General features: G+C 35.4%; 1 protein-coding gene across 2 annotated transcripts in view; it reads right to left on the minus strand.

Annotated features, from left to right (window-relative positions):
* The window catches only part of MANEA (mannosidase endo-alpha), an 81,307-nt gene that overhangs the window by 24,570 nt on the left and 37,876 nt on the right, over nucleotides 1-18,861 (minus strand). For both annotated transcript variants that reach the window (XM_061427793.1, XM_061427792.1), the window contains exon 3: nucleotides 10,420-10,529. In XM_061427793.1, coding sequence (XP_061283777.1) covers nucleotides 10,420-10,529 — 110 coding nt within the window. The remainder of the gene's footprint in view (nucleotides 1-10,419; nucleotides 10,530-18,861) is intronic.

An 18,861-nucleotide genomic window follows, 5' to 3' on the forward strand; every position in this document is an offset into this window, starting at 1 on the left:
AAATAAATCATGTTTGTCCAGAATCGACGGACTTCCCTGTAGCTCAAATGGTAAAGAATCTGCCTGCAATGTTGGAGATCCAGGTTCAGTCCCTGGGTTGGGAAGATCCTCTGGAGAAGGGAATGGCAATCCACTCCAGTAATCTTGCCTGAAGAATCCCATGGACAGAGGAGCCTGGCAGACTACAGTCCACGGGATCACAAAGAGTTGGACATGACTGAGCGACTAACACTACACCACTAACCATCCAGACTCAGACCTGATGTCCGTTTACTCACAGATTTCAAGCACCAATAAGAGCTCACTGAAAGAAACTGAGGACATGGCATATGACAGCTCTTGCCAGTCAGCTAATTTAAGAGATGCTTCCTTACCTTCAGGATTATAAAGTAGGAGCCTTCATTGACAGGAATAAAAAATTCTTGCCTATTTAGCTATTTCTCTTTCTCTAGAGTTCCACTTATATTCCCCAGTAGCTACCGAGTCTTTAAGCTGCAAAAAGAATATTAAGACTAATTTTCCACATTTTAATTTGGACATTAATATTTCAACTGGGATCCATATTATCTCTTAAAAGAACTTACTCAATTATTGTATTGTACTGTATTGGACAAATCAGCCTATGTTCCATTTAGCTATATAAACTGCAAGAAGTTTTTAAGAGTGAGAACAACCTCAGGGCACATAAGTCTCTGGTTAAAAGATATTCCAATTCATGTTTTCAGTAAGATTTGCAAACACACTGCATTGAAAAAGAATAAACTTGAACAAAGAACAATTTGAGAAGTAGAATTATTAGACGTGTAAATTAATGCCCAAGGACACAAAACAGCAGGGTAGATAATTCAAAACACTAAACCAGTATCATGAAGTTAAGATCATTAATAAACATTCCTTTTACACCTCACTCTCAATGATTCTTGAATTACGTTAGATTCTCATATAAAATGACTCTATTATTTTCACTGATCTCTGTGTGTATACTGATGCTAATGCCATACTCTTAATTTCTGTCATTTTAAAACACACTTTAGTATCTGGGAAGACAAGTTTTAAATGTTTAATAAATACTTTCCTAACATTTATAAACTTTGGAATAGCCTGCCAAATTCTTCATTTAAAATCTCACTGAAACTTTTATCTGGGATTGCATTTAATTTATAAATTATATTGAAAATGAAATACAAATGTTAGAGAGAATGGTTACTTTTGAATCTTTCCATAAAATTCATGTTTTCCCATTTATGTAAATCTTTCATTTCCTTCAATAAAATGCTAACAAATCTTTGTGCATCTACTGCTAATGTTATTCTCAATGTAGTTTTTCCCATATTTTCTCTTGTAATATATGAATCCTATTGACTTGCATATTTCTTTGGTTCTAGTTACCTTACTAGACTCATTAAATCTAGTATATTCACAGGTATTGTAAATATTTTCCATGTACAAAAATGAAAATTTTACTTAGAAAACATTTTTATACTTAGGTTAAACCACTTTGTTCAGACTTTCTATTATAATATTAAGTGACATTGACTATCGAGGGCATTCTTGACTGATTGTGGTTTACTGAGCATTAATGTTTATCCATTAAGTATGGTGTTTGATATAGGTTACTAAAGAATATCCTTTATCAAGTTAAAGAATGTTGGTTATTAATTCTATCAGTAAAGAGTTTTAATTCCCTCAAAAGTTTAATATCAAGATAATCATGTCTCCTTTAAATAATCAATAAAACTTGATTTACTTAACATGTGCCAGTAACTGTTTCCCATGTATTACCCTATGTAAGGTATTAATAGATTTTGTTACTTTTTCCATTGAGAAATGGGGAAACTGAAGCAAAGCTAGTAAGTGGTTGAACTAGGACTGAATGCAGGCGGTTTGGATTAAGATTTCATACTCCTGAATCCACTCATAGATTCTTGTTAATAAACACTTCTAAGTTTTCTTTGGAAATTTTGCATATATTTTCATTAATGAGGTCACTCTATAAATTTCTTATGCTATCCTTGTTTATTTTTTGAATCAGAATTGTGTTATCATTATAGATTAAATTTGCAAGTCTTCCTTGGTAACCAGTCTCCAACATGGCCACCGATGATCCCCAACTCCTGATATTTCAAAACCTGTGCATTTGCCTTGCACACTGTATGAGGACAGGTTTATCAGCAGAAAAACCAATAAAATAGGGCATACGTGACAATCACTTCCTCAATTAGATCACAAAACACTGCACCTTCTACATGGAACTCTCTCAAGCCATCATTATGGGAGAAGCCAGCAACCATAAGGAGACATAGGGAGTCTTGTGGAGAGGCTGTCCACAAACTATGTCTCATATACTGAAAAATTGTAAATCAACTACACTTTAATTAAAAAAAAAAAAAAAAAGGACTGAGTCTCATTTCCAAGAGCTAAAAGAAACTAAGGTATATCAACTACCACATAAGAAAACTTGGAAATAGATCCTCTAGCTTCAGATAACTATACTACCAGCCAACAGCTTGATTACAACCTTCTAAGAAATCCTGAACCAGACTCACCAGGCTAAACCACTTCCGGATTTCTGATCTTTAAAAACTGCGAGATACAAAGTCTTTGTTATTTTAAACTGCCGAGTTTTGAGGTAATTTGTTATAAAGCAGTAGATAATGAGAAAACCTTCCACAGTATTTCACTACAACAAGCATCAACTGGTTCTGAAAGGTTGAACAGAACTGCTAGATAAGATCTGGTATTTGAGGAAGACGTACATTCAATAAAAGTTTTCCAGGATACAAGTCAATTTAGATTTTTTTAAACTTCTCTCTGCAAAAAAATAAACTTTGTGTTTTCCAAGAATACTATTCATTTTTTATATATTTTAAATATGGAAGTGTTGGTCACTTAGTCGTGTCCGACTCTTAAGACCCCAGGGACGTAGCCCACCAGGCTCCTTTGTCCATGGAATTGTCCAGGCAAGGACACTGGAATGGGTTGCTGTTTCCTTCTCCAGGTGATCTTCCCAACCCAGGGATCGAACCTGGGTCTCCTGCATTGCAGGCAGATTCTTTACCATCTGAGCCAGCAGGGGAGCCCATATTTTAAATGTGGCAATATACAATCTTAAATGCACTTCTATCTCTATAGGTCTAGTATTCCCTTTCAAGTTTTGATATTATGTTTTGTCTATTTTTCCTTTTTTTTCTAATCTTGCTAGTGGTTTATTTTATTCTTCCCCAGAGTGGAAAAATAATTTATCAAGGCTACCAATTTTGAAGGTCTTGTATTTATTTAATTAATGGCTTATGTCATCCTTATTAATCCCTCCTTGTAATTTTCATTTATTTCATCATCCATGTCCCACATTGGTATTGATAATCTTAGTGCTGTCTATTTTTATATCATCCTAAATTTTCACTTCTGATCTTTACTTTAAAAGAAGTGTTATTTTCAGTTATAATGTTATAATTAAAATTTTAGACAATTTTATACTAAAAAGTTGAAAAAAATGTTTGAGGGCTTCCTTGGTGGCTCAGACAGTAAAGAATCTGCCTGCAATGCAGAGACCCCAGTTCAATCCCTGCATCAGAAAGATCCCCTGGAGAAGGAAATGGCAACCCACTCCAGTATATTCTTGCCTGGGAAATCCCACAGACAGAGGAGCCTGGCAGGCTACAGTCCATGGGATCAAAGAGATCAACACAACTTAGCAACTAAATGATTAATGAAATGTTTATTTTGGCATTACTTTTAATGTTCAGTTGAACTGAATATGGACAGAGAATGCAGCCTGTATGGTTATGTTTTTTTGTGAATTTATTAAGATTAATGTTGCTAACTACTACACAACCAATTTTTGAAAAGCATCCTTGGATTTTAAAAATAATTTCTATTCTCTTGCTATTCATTGTAAAAATTTCCTTTGTAGTGCTATTCAAAATCCTTTTAATCATTACTTCTATTTGCTTCCATGATTCATTAATTTCTGAAATAAATGAAATTTTCCCACAGTTGTAACACATCTTACTATATGGGTAGAATATACTTGATCTTATAACTGCCTTCAGACTTTCACCTGCATTTTTTAGGTACATGAGTGTATGAGTGTGTCTGTGTGTGTGTGTACATACATGTATGTATGTGTATACAAGGTTTAAATTAAAATCCAATTTTGACAGATTTTTAGACAGTAGTTTGTTTTCTATCTTAGAAATATTTAAACTCATATGGTTAACAAAATTTATTTTTAGTAAATCTTTGACATCCAAGACACTTAGATATGTAAATCTCACTAGATGGTTTAGTCACTCAGTCGTGTCCAACTCTTGTGACCCCATTGACTGTAGCCTGCCAGGCTCCTCTGTCCATCGGATTCTCTAGGCAAGAATATTGGGAGTGGGTTGTCATTTCATTAGCTTTATAAAAGAACACTGCAATTCTCTCTTTTCTGCCATAATGAAAATAGAACATATACAGAAAAATTTTAATAGAATGGAACATTAGCAAATTATACTCTAGATGAGGTTTGGAACTCAGAAATTTTTCATGAGAAAATATATTATTATAAAAGATTCTAAGTCATTATTTTCACATCAAGTTTTAATTAAAATGACTACTACAAAAACTGCAATTACTCTCCTCATATCCCAAAGAATAATCCATGAATATTTTATTATCAAATTGTCAATAATTTGATAATAAAATACCTTTAGAAGTTCTAGTTCTTGATAGCAATGTAGGGGGATTCATAACTTACCTCCTACCAGGGACACACCGAATCTACAACTATACAAGGAACAATTTTCTCTGAAAGAAATCCAAAAACTAGCTGAGTGACTCCTATATACTAGTGAAAAAAATAAAAAGACTGATACTGAAATGGGTAGGAGAGGCTGAGTCACAATCTAACTATAAACTCCACTCCTGGTATGGAGACCCACAAATAGGAGGAAAACACACAACTCTTGAGCTTCTTTTTGAGGAGCAAACAATTTGAACTCTATATCTGGTACCCCAGCTTTTCAGACCTGCACCTGAGCAACAAACACCTAAAACATTTCACTCTGATAGTTAACAAGGCTCGTGTCCATGATACACACGAGGCTATAGCGAACTCAGAAAAATTACATAGACAGTTCAAGAGGATTCGCTATGCCAACACCCAAGGCCCAGCAAAAAGACAGACGATTAAAATTGCCTAGTCTTTCTGTAAAAGAGACTTAGACACTTATATTAAAGCTTCAGTTTAAGTGGCAGGCATCTAATTTAGGGCATACCTAGAAGCTTACTGAGTACTCTCCAAAGACCAAAAAGGCTGGCAAGAGCCATGCTGGTGTCCTCTTCCATCTCACTCCAGGTCACCAGTATCTCCCAGAAAGAAACTTGTGCACATGTCTGGTGGCCTGGTTTTTGCTGCGGCAGCTAAGGAGGTACTACCTTGATCATCTGGCTCTGGCTGTCACAGTGGTTAGCATTTGTCAGCCCCGGAGGACTGAAACAAGTGGAGAAAGAGAACATAAGCAGCAACAACTCAGTGGACAAAGCAGAGAGGTAACAGACAGGCATCCAGTCTTCCTGTGAAAGAGGACTATTGTCCTATTTTCATAGATTTGGCCTGAGGGGAGGGCGTCAAATTAAACACAAGTCTAGGGCCAGCTGCAATCTTGGGAACGAACTGGACATCAACTTCACAAAGACCCCGTGCCCAGCCCCAGGTCACTGGTAACCTCTGAGAAAGGAGCTTCTGCCCATATTTGGTGCACCAACTTTTGTGGTTGCTGTCCAGAAGAAATAACCCTTGATGCCTGGCTCTAGTGGCTGGTGGGTCTTGAGTTCATGGATCTATTTAGATGACACAAAGGAAGAAATGGTTCTTAACTATCATGCAGGACTCCGTACACAGAGAGCAGAGTGAAAGGTCCATCTCCCAGATGTCCATGGAAAGAGGTGTCTATGTATAACTTAAAAGCTGCTGCCCAAAGTCTGGCCTGAAAGTTTCAACCAAGATGAATTTAAGAAGACCCACACTAATATATAATACAAATAAATTGTCAAAAGTTAAAGGACAGACAGACTCTTTGAAGAAGCAAGAGAAAAACCTCTTATATAAAAGGGAACCCCTATAAGACTATTAGCATATTTTCTAGTTGAAAAAATATAGAAGGGCATGGTATTTTAAAGCTCTGAAAAAAATTAAACAGCCAAAAAAGAATACTCTGCATAACAAAGTTATCACTCAGAGTTGAAAGAGATTTAAAAAGTTGTCCAGAAAAATAAAACGTAAGAGTAATGACCAATAGTCCAGTCCTACAAGAAATGTTAAAGGGACTTTTGAAGATGAAACAAGGAAAAAATATAAACATATAAACCTCACTGGTAAAAATTAAAATATAGTAAAATTAGAAAAAGCTAATGTAAACAAGATTAATCACTTCTATAAAGTGCTAGCATGAAGGTTAAAAGACAAACAGTAAAAATAATTATAAGCACAGTAATTGTCAGTGAATAAGCAAGGTAAGATGATGTAAATGAAGACTTCAAAAATATAAAATATGAGTAAGTAAAAACATAGAGCTTTAGACTGTTACCAAAGTTAATTTGTTGTCAACTTAAAATAGACTATTATAAATATAAATTGTTTTATGTAGGCCTTATGGTAACTATAGAGCAAAACCTAGAGTAGGGACACAAAAGATAAAGAATATAGAATTTAAGAATGCCACGACAGAAAATCATCAAATCACAAGAGTAGCAAGAAAAGTAGAAAGAAAAAAAAAAAGAAATTATAAAAGAGCTATAAAATTATTAACAAAATGGCAAGAACTCCATACCTATCAATAATAAAAAGTCATCTTTATCTTACCCACAAGATTCTCACAAATGTACAAACATGTGTGTACAAACACACACAGACTGAAAACAAAGGGATGGAAAAATATACCCCACACTCTTGGAAACCAAGAGAAAGCTGTAGTGGCAACACTTATAAGAGATAAAGTAGAACATAAAACAAAGACTATAATAAGAGACAGAGGAGAAAGAGGTCATTACATAGTGATAAAGGGATCAATATAATAAGAGGATAGAACATTTGTAAATATGTTAGCACCTAACATAGGAGCATCTAAATATAAATACAAATATTAACAGACCTAAAGAGTAAAACAGCCACACAATAATAACAGAGGACTTTAATACTCCACAGACATCACAAATAGATATATTTCTAGAAATACAACCTTCCAAGACTAAATCATTAAGAAACAGAAAAATTTGAACAGACTGGTAGGTAACTTGAAAGGAAATAATCAGTAATCAAAAATCTCCAACAAACAAAACCCAGCATCAGACAGCTTAACTGGTGAACTTTACCAAATATTCAAAGAAGAATTCATACTAATCCTATCAAATTCTTCCAAAAATTTGAAGAGAAGGGAATACCTCCAAACTCATTATATGGGACAAGCAATATGCTGATACTAAAAGCAGTCAGGACACCACAATAAAAGATAATTAAAAGCCAATAACCCTGATGAACAGAGATGCAAAAATTCTCAACAAATATTAATAAGCTGAATTCAACATACAACAAAAGGATCATACATTGTGATCAAGTGGGATTTATTTCCAGGATGCAAGGATGAATTGACACCCTCAAATCAATGTGATACACATTCACAAAATTAACCATATAATTCATACGAGCATCTCAAAAAAAGCAGAAAAAAAGCATTCAACAAAATTCAACACCCATTCATGATACAAACTCTCAACAAAGTGAGTATAGAGAAAAAGTACTTCAACAAAATAATGGCCGCAATCACAATACTGCAGCTAAAATCAGACTCAAGGGAGAAAAGCCGAACGTTTTTTTCTCCATGATCAGCAACAACTCGAGGATACCTACTCTCACCACTTTTATTCAATACAGCACTGGAATTCATAGCCAGAGCAATAATGTAACAACACAACAAATGAAAGGCATCAAATTCAGAAAAGAAGGAGAAAAATAGAAACTGTGTTGTCTCTATTTACAGACAACAATACGTTGTCTCTATTTACAGACAACAACATGTGACATCCTGAAAACTCTTAAGACTTCATTGAAAAACTTTAAACGAACAAATTCAGTAAACTTGCAGGATATAAAAATCAATATACAAAAATCTCTTACATTTCACTAAGAATGAATGAAGAAAGATAAATTCATGAAACAATTCCACTTATCACTGCATCAGAAGGAATAAGCTACCTAGAAATAAGCTTAACAGAGGAGGTGAATGATCTGTACCCTGAAAACTATATGTTAATGACAGACATTAAAAAAACACAAGTAGATGTTAAGATATCCCACACTCGTGGATTGGAAGAGTTAATATTATTAAAATATCCATATTACCAAAAGCAATTTATAGATTCAATGAGATACTAAAGGCATTTTTCACAGAAATAGAACAAACAATTCTAAAATTTGTATGCAACCACAAAAGACCCTACTGCTACTGCTGCTGCTAAGTCACTTCAGTCGTGTCTGACTCTGTGCGACCCCAAAGACGGCAGCCCACCAGGCCCCGCCGTCCCTGGGATTCTCCAGGCAAGAACACTGGAGTGGGTTGCCATTTCCTCCAATGCATGAATGTGAAAAGTGAAAGTGAAGCTGCTCAGTCGTGTCCAACTCCTAGCGACCCCATGGACTGCAGCCTACCAGGCTCCTCCATCCATGGGATTTTCCAGGCAAGAGTACTGGGGTGGGGTGCCATCTAAAGCCAAAGCAATCTTGAGAAAAAGGAATGATGTTGGAGGCACCATACTTCATTTCAAACTATATTACAGAACTATAGTAATCAGAATAGTTTGGTATTGTCATAAAAATACATAGATCAATGGAATGGAATGCAGAGCCCAGAAATAAATCCAGGCACCTGTGGTCAACTAATTTGCAACAAAGGAGCTAAGAATATACAATAGGGAAAGGACAGTCTCTTCAATAAACAGCATTGGAAAAACTGAACAGCCACATGCAAAAGAATGAAACAGAACCACCTTACACTATACACAAAAAATATCTAAAAATGGACTAAAGTCTTAAGCATAACATCTGAAAACATAAAATTTTTAGAAGAAAACAAAGGTGGTAAGCTCCCTGAAACTGGTGTTGGCTGTGACTTTTTTGGATTTGACACCAAAACCAAAAACAACAAAAGTGAAAATAAACAAATGACACTACATCAAACTACAGAGCTTCTGTACAGCAAAGGAAGCCACTAACAAATGAAAAGGTAATATAATAAATGGGAGAACATACCTGCAAACTGTGTATCTGAAAAAATGTTAATATCCAAAATATATAAATGAGTCCTATTAACACATTAGCAAAAAACAAACAAACGCTTTGAAAAACGTGCATCACTTCTGAATAGACATTCTCCCTAGAAACATATACAGAGAGCCAACAGGTACTTGAAAAGGTGCTCAACGTCACTAATCATCAGGGAAATGCCAATCAAAACCACACTGAGATAGTGCCTTATACCTGTATGAATAGCTATTATCAAAAATTAAGAAATAAGAACTGTTAGTGACCATGAGAAGAAAAGGGAACACTTGTTCACTTTGGTGGGAATATAAATTGATGAAGCCACTATGAAAATAGTATGGAGCTTCTTGAAATAATTAAAAATAGAAATATGCTATCCTGCAATTCTCCTTCTGGGTACTTATCCAAAGGAAGCAAAAGCACTAACTTGAAAATACATCTGCATCATTATTGATAATACCCAGGAAATGGAAGTGCTTATGCTGGAAGCATCCATAATGATGAATAACAAAAAATGGTGTGTGTATACACACACACACACACAAATATTATATTATTCAGTCAAAAACAAACAAACAAACAAACCAGGAAATGTTGCCACTAGTGACAACATGAATTAACCCTGAGGGTGTTATGCTAAGTGAAATAAGTCTGTCAGAGAAAGACAAAAACCATATGATCTCGCTTATATACAGAATCAAAAACAAAACAGCAATCACACACACACACACACGTGCACACAAAACATAAAACAACCAACTCATAGATACAGAGAACAGGTTTGTGACTGCTTGAGACAGGGGGTGGGTAAAGTGTGTGAAGATAGTTAAAAGGCATAAACTTCCAGTTATAAAACAAGTAAGCTTCCAGGATGTAAAGTACAGCTTCATAACTATAGTTAATAATACTGCATGGTATATTTAAAACTTGCTAAAAGAATACAACTTAAAAATCCTCATCATAGCAAACAGACAAAAAAAAAACAGCACTATGTGTGGGGATAAAAGTTAACTAGACTAATTGTGACAATTATTTCACAATATATACATATATCAAATCATTATGCTGAACACCTTAAACTAATCTAATATTATATCTCAATAAAATAAATTAAATACCTTCAGATTATATTTATGAGCTTTATCCAAAATAGTTGGCACCAAGTTATCAGTAGGTTCTCCATTCTCATCATTCAAATCAGGTGGGTACCAAGATAGGGCTAGTACACCTAATAGAAACGACCAAAAAGAAAATAAAAATAAACATAGGAACAGAAAAGACTACAGGTATTGTTAAAAGAAAAAAAAAAAGGCAGACAAGGACAGTATTAACAATAAAAAGAAACATATTCAAATAATGTTATTTTGTTACTTTACTTAGATATCACTTTTAGTTATTCGATTACTTGGTATACTCAATACTTTAACCTTTTTCTCAGGCATTAGTATCTTTTAATTAACAGATTTTAGTTTTTAAAATAAGTTTTAGATTTACTGAAAAGCTGTACAGAAAATAAGAGTTTCTGCATTCTCCTCTCCTACTCACCATCCTCCCATGCCATACAGTTTTTCCATTAATATTAATATCTTACATCAGTGTGGTAAATTTGTTACGACTGTGATGAACCAATGTAGATATATCATTTTTAACTAAAGTCCACAGGGTTTACATTAGGGTTCCCTCTTTGTATTGCACAGTTCTATGGCTTTTGACAAATGTATAGTGTCATGAACCCACTATTTATTACAGTATCACACAAGGATAGTTTTACTGCCTTCAAAACCCATTGCACTCCACTTAATAACTCCTCTTTCTTCTTTTCAATCCCCCAGAAAATAACTGATCTCTTAACTGTCTCTATATATTTTGTCTTTTTCAGAATGTTATATAGATAGAATCATAAAGTAATATTTTCAGACGGGCTTCTTATACTGTGAAATGTGCACTGAAGTTTCATTCATATCTTTTTATGACTTGACAGCTCATTCTTTTTATTGCTAAGTAACATTTCAGTCTATCAATATGCTGTAGTTTATCCATTTACCTGTTGAAGACATCTATGTTTCTTAAAAGTTTTGGCAATTATAACAATAAACCTGCTATAAACATATAAGTGCAAATTTTTGTGTGGATCAGTATCACTTAACAAAAGACTCAGTGATTTTAAAATTACAGTTTATCCCTATAATACCTACTTGCTTTTGAACTAATAAACTACAAAAGGAAAGTTTTAAAAACAATAAGCTTGCAAAGAAATTACTAACTAGAGGAAGAAATCTTTGAAATCAACTAATTCAAAGCCTCATTTAAAGCAAGAGGCCACTAAAAGTATGGTGAAAGTGAAAGTGTTAGTAGCTCAGTCACGTCTGAGTCTTTGCCACCACATGGAGTGTAGCCCACCAGGCTCCTCTGTCTGTGGAATTTTCCAGCAAAAAATACTGGAGTGCGTAGCCATCCCTTTTTCTAGCGGATGTTCAGGGATCGAACTCAGGTCTCCCACATTGTGGGTAGATTCTTTAGTTTGAGCCACCTCTAAATCATTTAACAGACTCTTTATGACAAGAAGAAAAATACAATGTTATCAAAAGACAAGCATGTGGAAATGAAAATAGAAAACAATAAAGGCAAAGTTAGAAACCAGCAGAGAACTAAATTTAAGACTTAAACCTTGTGTTACCTATGTCATGTAAAAACAGAAGGGCTTCCCCAGTGGCTCACTGATAAAGAATCTGCCTGCCAATGCATGAGGCATGCGTTCAATCCCTCAGTCAGGAATATCCCCTGGTGAAGTAAATGGTAACCCACTCCAGTATTCTTGCCTGGGAAATCCTGTGGACAAGGAGCCTGGCAGGCTATAGTTCATAGGGTCACAAAAAGAGGTGGATACAACTTACCAACCAACCAAACAAAGCAAATACAAGAAAACCAGTACAAACAGAGCAGTTTCACCTACAGAAACAAAACAGAACTCGGAGGTTAAGTTAACAGAAAAAAAGGTATCTGTCCCCTCTACAATTTTATTTTATGAAAAATATAAAAACAGCAACAAGAACACTGAGGCAGAAAAAAAATTATAATACATGGGGCTCCAAGGGAGCTTTTAGTTAACCATGAAAGCAGTCATTAAAAAAAAAAAAAAAAAAACACTGATGAGGAAACTCTGGAGACAACTGATCAAACATTTAAGCTGCCAACGTTCCCGGCTTTATAAAAAGTACATCAATTTCTTGCAATGTGATTGTAAACTTCATATAAATTGATTGCAAAGTATCACCAATGAAAAGCAACAATACAAATTTTCTCAACATGGGACCTATCGAAAAACCCTGGAAAAAAAAAATGGAGAAAGAACATGAGAAAAGAATATAAAGTAGAAACATACAAAAGAAAGTTTATGCCACAGAGTTCAGAAAATTATGAACATGGCATGTTTCCATGAAATTAAAAGCAAAACAAGATTCCTGTTTCTAATAGTAGATTAGGATACTCAGACCAAAATTCCCAACAAAAACAAATTATTAAATAAAAATGGGAACAAAAAACTTCCAAAAGTCAAAGAGCTGAAGACAGTAAAGAACTACCTACCTGTCTAGAATGAAGTGAAAATGTGAAGTCCGAGAGGTAACTGAGCAAGGAAGTCAGTCTGCCCTAAGCATAACTGGCAGAAGTAAACCAGCCCTCAAAGTCAGTAGATGAAATCCCAGGTGGACAATGCATGGGAAGTCCTCTAACCCCACAGAGAATGTAAAGTAGCTAGTATTTCCTACTGTATTGGCAAACACAGATATAGCATATTTTCATTATCACAGAAATTTCTATTGTACAGCATTGCTAATACACTGATTCTACAAACAACTTACCAACTGGTTCTTGTCCAGTGATTTTTCTTCCTCTTTATCCTTGCTGAAGATATACTCTAAGGCTTAGGGAAAATGTTCCTTGTTCTTCCTTATCCTATCATTGTGTTTCAGCTGTTTTACTGTATCAATTATCACTTCTACATGTTGAATTATATCCCCATATTGTGCTCCATAATCCAATTTATCTTTGTACAGTGTATTTTGGGCTGTGTTACCATGAGCTTTGAATAAGTAATGGCCTGGGAACCAAGCCAATGATGGTCCTACTTCGGGAGGGGAACTGGTCCATTTAAAATGTTAATGAATCCTTCAGAGTAACCTGAAAGGTTTCTCTAAAATATGTCGACCAAGTATCATTTATACATAAAATCTATTAGAGCATATTTCTACCATTCCAATTGCTAAGTGAAAAAGGATACTCTTTAAGGTCCATTCTTGGAACATTAGTATATTAAATGCAGATCACTTCATATAATGATCACGTCCTCCCTCCACATCACTTATCACAAGACCTTCAATATAAGTGAAACCCAACAATAATATTTTTGTTAAGCTAAGTGATTCTAAACAGGGTAATACTTAAGAATACAGGTAGGAAACAGAGAGACCCAGAAAATTCAGTCCAATTTTGTCATCTGATAGATGTTTATCTTTAGGTAAGTTAGCCTACTTAAGTCTTCACATTTGTAAATGGGAATAAATTTAGTTCATAACCTAAAAGTCTGTTTTAAAAATCATACATGAGAGAATGCATTATGCAGAGTGGGACTTCTTCCAAAAAGTAATTTAAAAAATTTATAAAAAGAATTATTAAATAAAATATCTAAGACAGTAAAATGGTAAGTAAATTTGTTTTTGTTTACCTCAACAGAGCTTGTGATAGTTTCTCTTATATATGGGGAACACAGTGCTTCTTTCAAACATCTCAAACATTCTTTCAAATTAAAGATTTCATAGAAAGAAAGGCAAAATGGAAATGCCATTTCCATACATAAACACTACTACACAGGATGACAATTTCAAAAAAAAAAAAAAAGACATTACAAAAGCAAGAAAAATAATGCACAAAGCATTCAATAGAGAAAGACTGGCTCAGATCTGAAATAGATGCTGATATCATTAAACAAGGAATTTAAAATTATTATTATGATTCAATGTTAAAAGATCTAATAGGAAAATAGTCAACATGTAAGGTCAGGTGGGAAATACTAGCAGAGATGAAAATTAAAAGAAGTAAATAGAAATGCTGGGGGAAAAAAAACAAAACAAGCAAAAAAATCACTAAAGGTAATAATAAAAAATGCCTTCAAAAGATTTATGAACGTCAGAGCTGAGGAAAGGGTCATGTAATTAGGCAAGTCACAAGAAATTACCAAAAAAATGATTGGGGCAAAAATACAAAACAAATGCATCCAATACCTCTGGGATAAATTTCAAAGCTCTAATATACATATTTTTAACCTTATGATTTGAGACTGGAGAAGGGAATGACAGACAAACCACTTCAGTATTCTTGCCTTGAGAATTCTGTGAACAGTGTGAAAAGGCAAAAAGATATGACAACAGAAGATAAGCCCCCCAAGTCCGTAGGTGTCCAATATGCTACTTCAGAAGAGCAGAGAAATAGCTCCAGAAGAATGAAGAGGCTGGGCTGAAGTGGAAAAGACGCTAAGTTGTGGATGAGTCTGGTGGTGAAAGCAGAGTCCGATGCTGTTAATAACAATATTGCATAGGAACCCAGATTGTGAGGTACATGAATCAAAGTAAATTGGATGTTGTTAAGCAGGAGATGGAAAGAGTGAACACTGACATCTTAGTAATCAGTGAACTAAAATGGACGTGAATGGGTGAATTTAATTCAGATGACCATTATATTTATTATTGTGGGCAAGAAACCCTTAGAAGAATAGAGTAGTCCTCAGAGTCAACAAGAGAGTCCGAAATGCAGTACTTGGGTGTAATCTCAAAAACAACAAAAAGATCTCAGTTCATTTCCAAGGCAAACCATACAACATCACAGTAATCCAAGTCTATGCCACAACCACTAATGCTGAAGAAGTTGAAGTCACATGGTTCTAAGAAGACCTACAAGACTGTCTAGAATTAACACCAAAAAAGATGTCCCTTTCATATTAGGGACTGGAATGCAAACGTAGGAAATCAAGAGATGCTTAGAGTAACAGGTAAGTTGGATTTGGAGTACAAAATGAAGGAGGGCAAAAGCTAACAAGAGTTTTGCTAAGAGAACACACTGGTCATGGCAAACACCCTCTTCCAACAACAGAATGATTCTACACGTGGACAGCACCAGATGGTCAACAATGAAATCAGACTGATTTTAATCTTTGCAGCCAAAGACAGAGAAGCTCTATACAGTCAGAAAAAAAAGACCTGGAGCTGACCGTAGCTCAGATTATGAGCTACAAATTGAAAAACTCAGACTTAAATTGAAGAAAGTACGGAAAACCACTAGGCTATTCAGATATGATCTAAATCAAACCCCTTATGATTATACAGGATAAGTGACAAACAGAATCAAGGGATTAGATCTGAGAGACAGAGTGCCTGAAGAACTGTGGACAGAGGTTCATAACATTGTACAGGAAGCGGTGACCAAAACCATCCCCAGGAAAAAGAAAGGCAAAAAGGCAGAATGGTTGTCTGAGGAGGCCTTACAAAGAGCTGAGAAAAGAAGAGAAGGGAAAGGCAAAGAAGAAAGGTACATATATACACAAATGAATGCAGGGTTCCAGAGAATAGCAAGTAGAGATAAGAAAGCCTTCTTAAGTGAACAATGCAAAGAAATAGAGGAAACAGTAGAATGGGAAAGACTAGAGGCTTCTTCAAGAAAATCAGAGATACCAAGAGAACATTTCATGCAAACACAGGACTGATAAATGACAGAAATGGCAAGGACCTAACAGAAGCAGAAGAGACTAAGATGAAGTGGCAAGAATACACAGAACTCTACAAAAAAGCTCTTAATGACCTGGATAACCATGATGGTGTAATCACTCATATAAAGTCAGATCCTGGAATATGAATCATGTGGGCCTTAGAATATACTACTAGGACCATAGCTAGTGGAGGCGACGGAATTAAAGCTCAACTATTTCAAATCCTAAAAGAGAATGCTGTTGAAATGCTCTATTCAATATGCCAGCAAATATGGAAGACTCAGCAGTGGTCACAGGACTGGAAAAGGTCATTTTTCATTCTAATCCCAATTCTAATGCCAAAGAATGTTCAAACTACGAAATGATTGCCCTCATTTCACATGCTAGCAAGGTACTGCTCAAAATTCTTCAAGCTAGGCTTCAACAGTACGTGAACCAAGAACGTCCAGATATAAAAGTTGGATTTAGAAAAGGCAGAGGAACCAGAGATCAAATGGTCAACACTTGCTGGATCATAGGATAAGCAAGCAATTAAAAAAAAATCTACTTCAGGTTCATTGACTACATTAAACACTTTAACTGTGTGGATCACAACAAACTGTGGAAAATTCTTAAAAAGAGAGGAATACCAGAGCACTTTACCAGCCTCCTGAGAAACCTGTATTCAGGACAAGAAGCAACAGTGAGAACTGGACATGGAACAATGGACTGGTTTAAAATTGGGAGAGAAATACATCAAGGCTGAATACTGTCACCCTGCTTATTCAACTTATATCATGTGAAATGCTGGGCTGGATGACTGTAAAGTTGGAATCAAGATTGAGAGGAGAAATACCAATAACCTCAGATATGCAAATGATACCACTCTAATGGCAGAAAGTGAAGAGGAACCAAAGGGCCTCCTGATGAGGGGTAAAAAAAGAGAGTGAAAAAGCTGGCGTAAAACTCAACATTCAAAACACAAAGATCACTGCATCCTCCAGTTCCATCACTTCATGGCAAATAGATGGGGAAACTAATAGATTTCGTCTTCTTGGGCTGCAAAATCATTGTGGATGGTGACGGCAGCCACGAAATTAAAAGATTCCTCCTCCTTGGAAGAAAATCTATGACAAACCTAGAGAGCATATTAAAAAAAAGCAGAGACATCACTTTGACAACAAAGGTCCGTATGGTTAAAGCTAATTATTTTTTCCAGTAGTAATGTACAGATGCGAGAGTTGGACCATAAAGAAGGTTGAGCACCGAAGAATTAATGCTTTCAATATGGTGCTGGATAAGACTCTTGAGAGTCCCTCAGACACAAAGAAATCAAGCAGTCAATCCTAAATGAAATCTACGCTGAATATTCATTGGAAGAACTGATGCTGAAGCACCAATACTTTGGCTACCTGATGCAAAGAGCTGTCGAACTGGGAAAGATTCTGATGCTGGGAAAGATTGAGGGCAAGAGGAAAAGGGGGCGACAAAAGATGAAATGCTTGGATGCCATTGTCAACTCAATGGACATGAGTTTGAGCAAGCTCTGGCAGATAGCGAAGGACAGGGAAGATGGCGTGCTCTAGTTCACATGGTTGCAAAGAATCGACATGCTTTAGTGACTGAGTAACAACAACAAAGCAAATAGCAGGCACTAAATGTAATCATAAAAGTTTAATTAACCCAAAGGAATGCAGAATAAGAGAAATAAAAAATGGAAGAAATACAAAGACTGAGAAGACAGTAGATTTCAATCAGTCCAACAACATAAATAAACCATATTATGAGAAAAGAGAAGTGAAAGGCAAAGGAGAAAAGGAAAGATATATCCACCTAAATGCAGAGTTTCAAAGAATTACAAGGAGAGATAAGAAAGCCTTTGTCAGTGATCAATGCAAAGAAAAAGAAGAAAACAATAGAGTGTGAAAGACTAGAGATGTCTTCAAGAAAATTAGAGATACCAAGGGAATACTTTATGCAAAGATGGGCAAAATAAAGGACAGAAATGGTATGGACCTAACAGAAGCAGAAGATAGTAAGATGAGGTGGCAAGAATACACAGAAGAACTATACAAAAAAGATCTTCATGACACAGATAACCATGATGGTGTGATCACTCACCTAGAGCCACAAAGCCTGGAGTGCGAAGTCAAGTGGGCCTTAGGAAGCAACACCACAAACAAAGTTAGTGGAGGTGATGGAATTACAGCTGAGTTATTTCAAACTATTGTACAATTGCATTCATCTTACATGCTAGCAAAGTAATGCTCAAAATTCTCCAAGAGAGGCTTCAATAGTATATGAACTGAGAACTAGATTTAGAAACGGCAGAGGAAACAGAATAAATTCCCAATATCCGTTGGATCATAGAAAAAGCAAGAGAATTCCAGAAAAACATCTACTTCTGCTTCATTGATTACAATAAAGCCTTTGACTGTATGGATCACAACAAACTGTGAAAAATTCTTAGAGAGATGGGAATACCAGACCACCTTCCTTGCTTTCTGAGAAATCTGTATGCAGGTCAAGAAGCAAGAGTGAGAATCAGACATAGAACAAAAGACTGGTTCAAAATTGGGAAAGGAGTATGTCAAGGCTGTATACTGTCACCCTGCTTATTTAACTTATATGCAGAGTACATCATGAGAAATACCAGATGGATAAAGTACAACCTGGAATCATGATTGCCAGAAGAAATAGCAATAACTCAGATATGCAGATGACACCACCCTTATGGCAGAAACCGAAGAAGAACTAAAGAGCATCATGATGAAGATGAAAGAGGAGAGTAAAAAAGCTGGCTTATAATTCAACTTTCAGAAAG

The sequence above is a fragment of the Bos javanicus genome, chromosome 9, assembly GCF_032452875.1.
Source record: "Bos javanicus breed banteng chromosome 9, ARS-OSU_banteng_1.0, whole genome shotgun sequence".
NCBI lineage: Eukaryota > Metazoa > Chordata > Mammalia > Artiodactyla > Bovidae > Bos > Bos javanicus.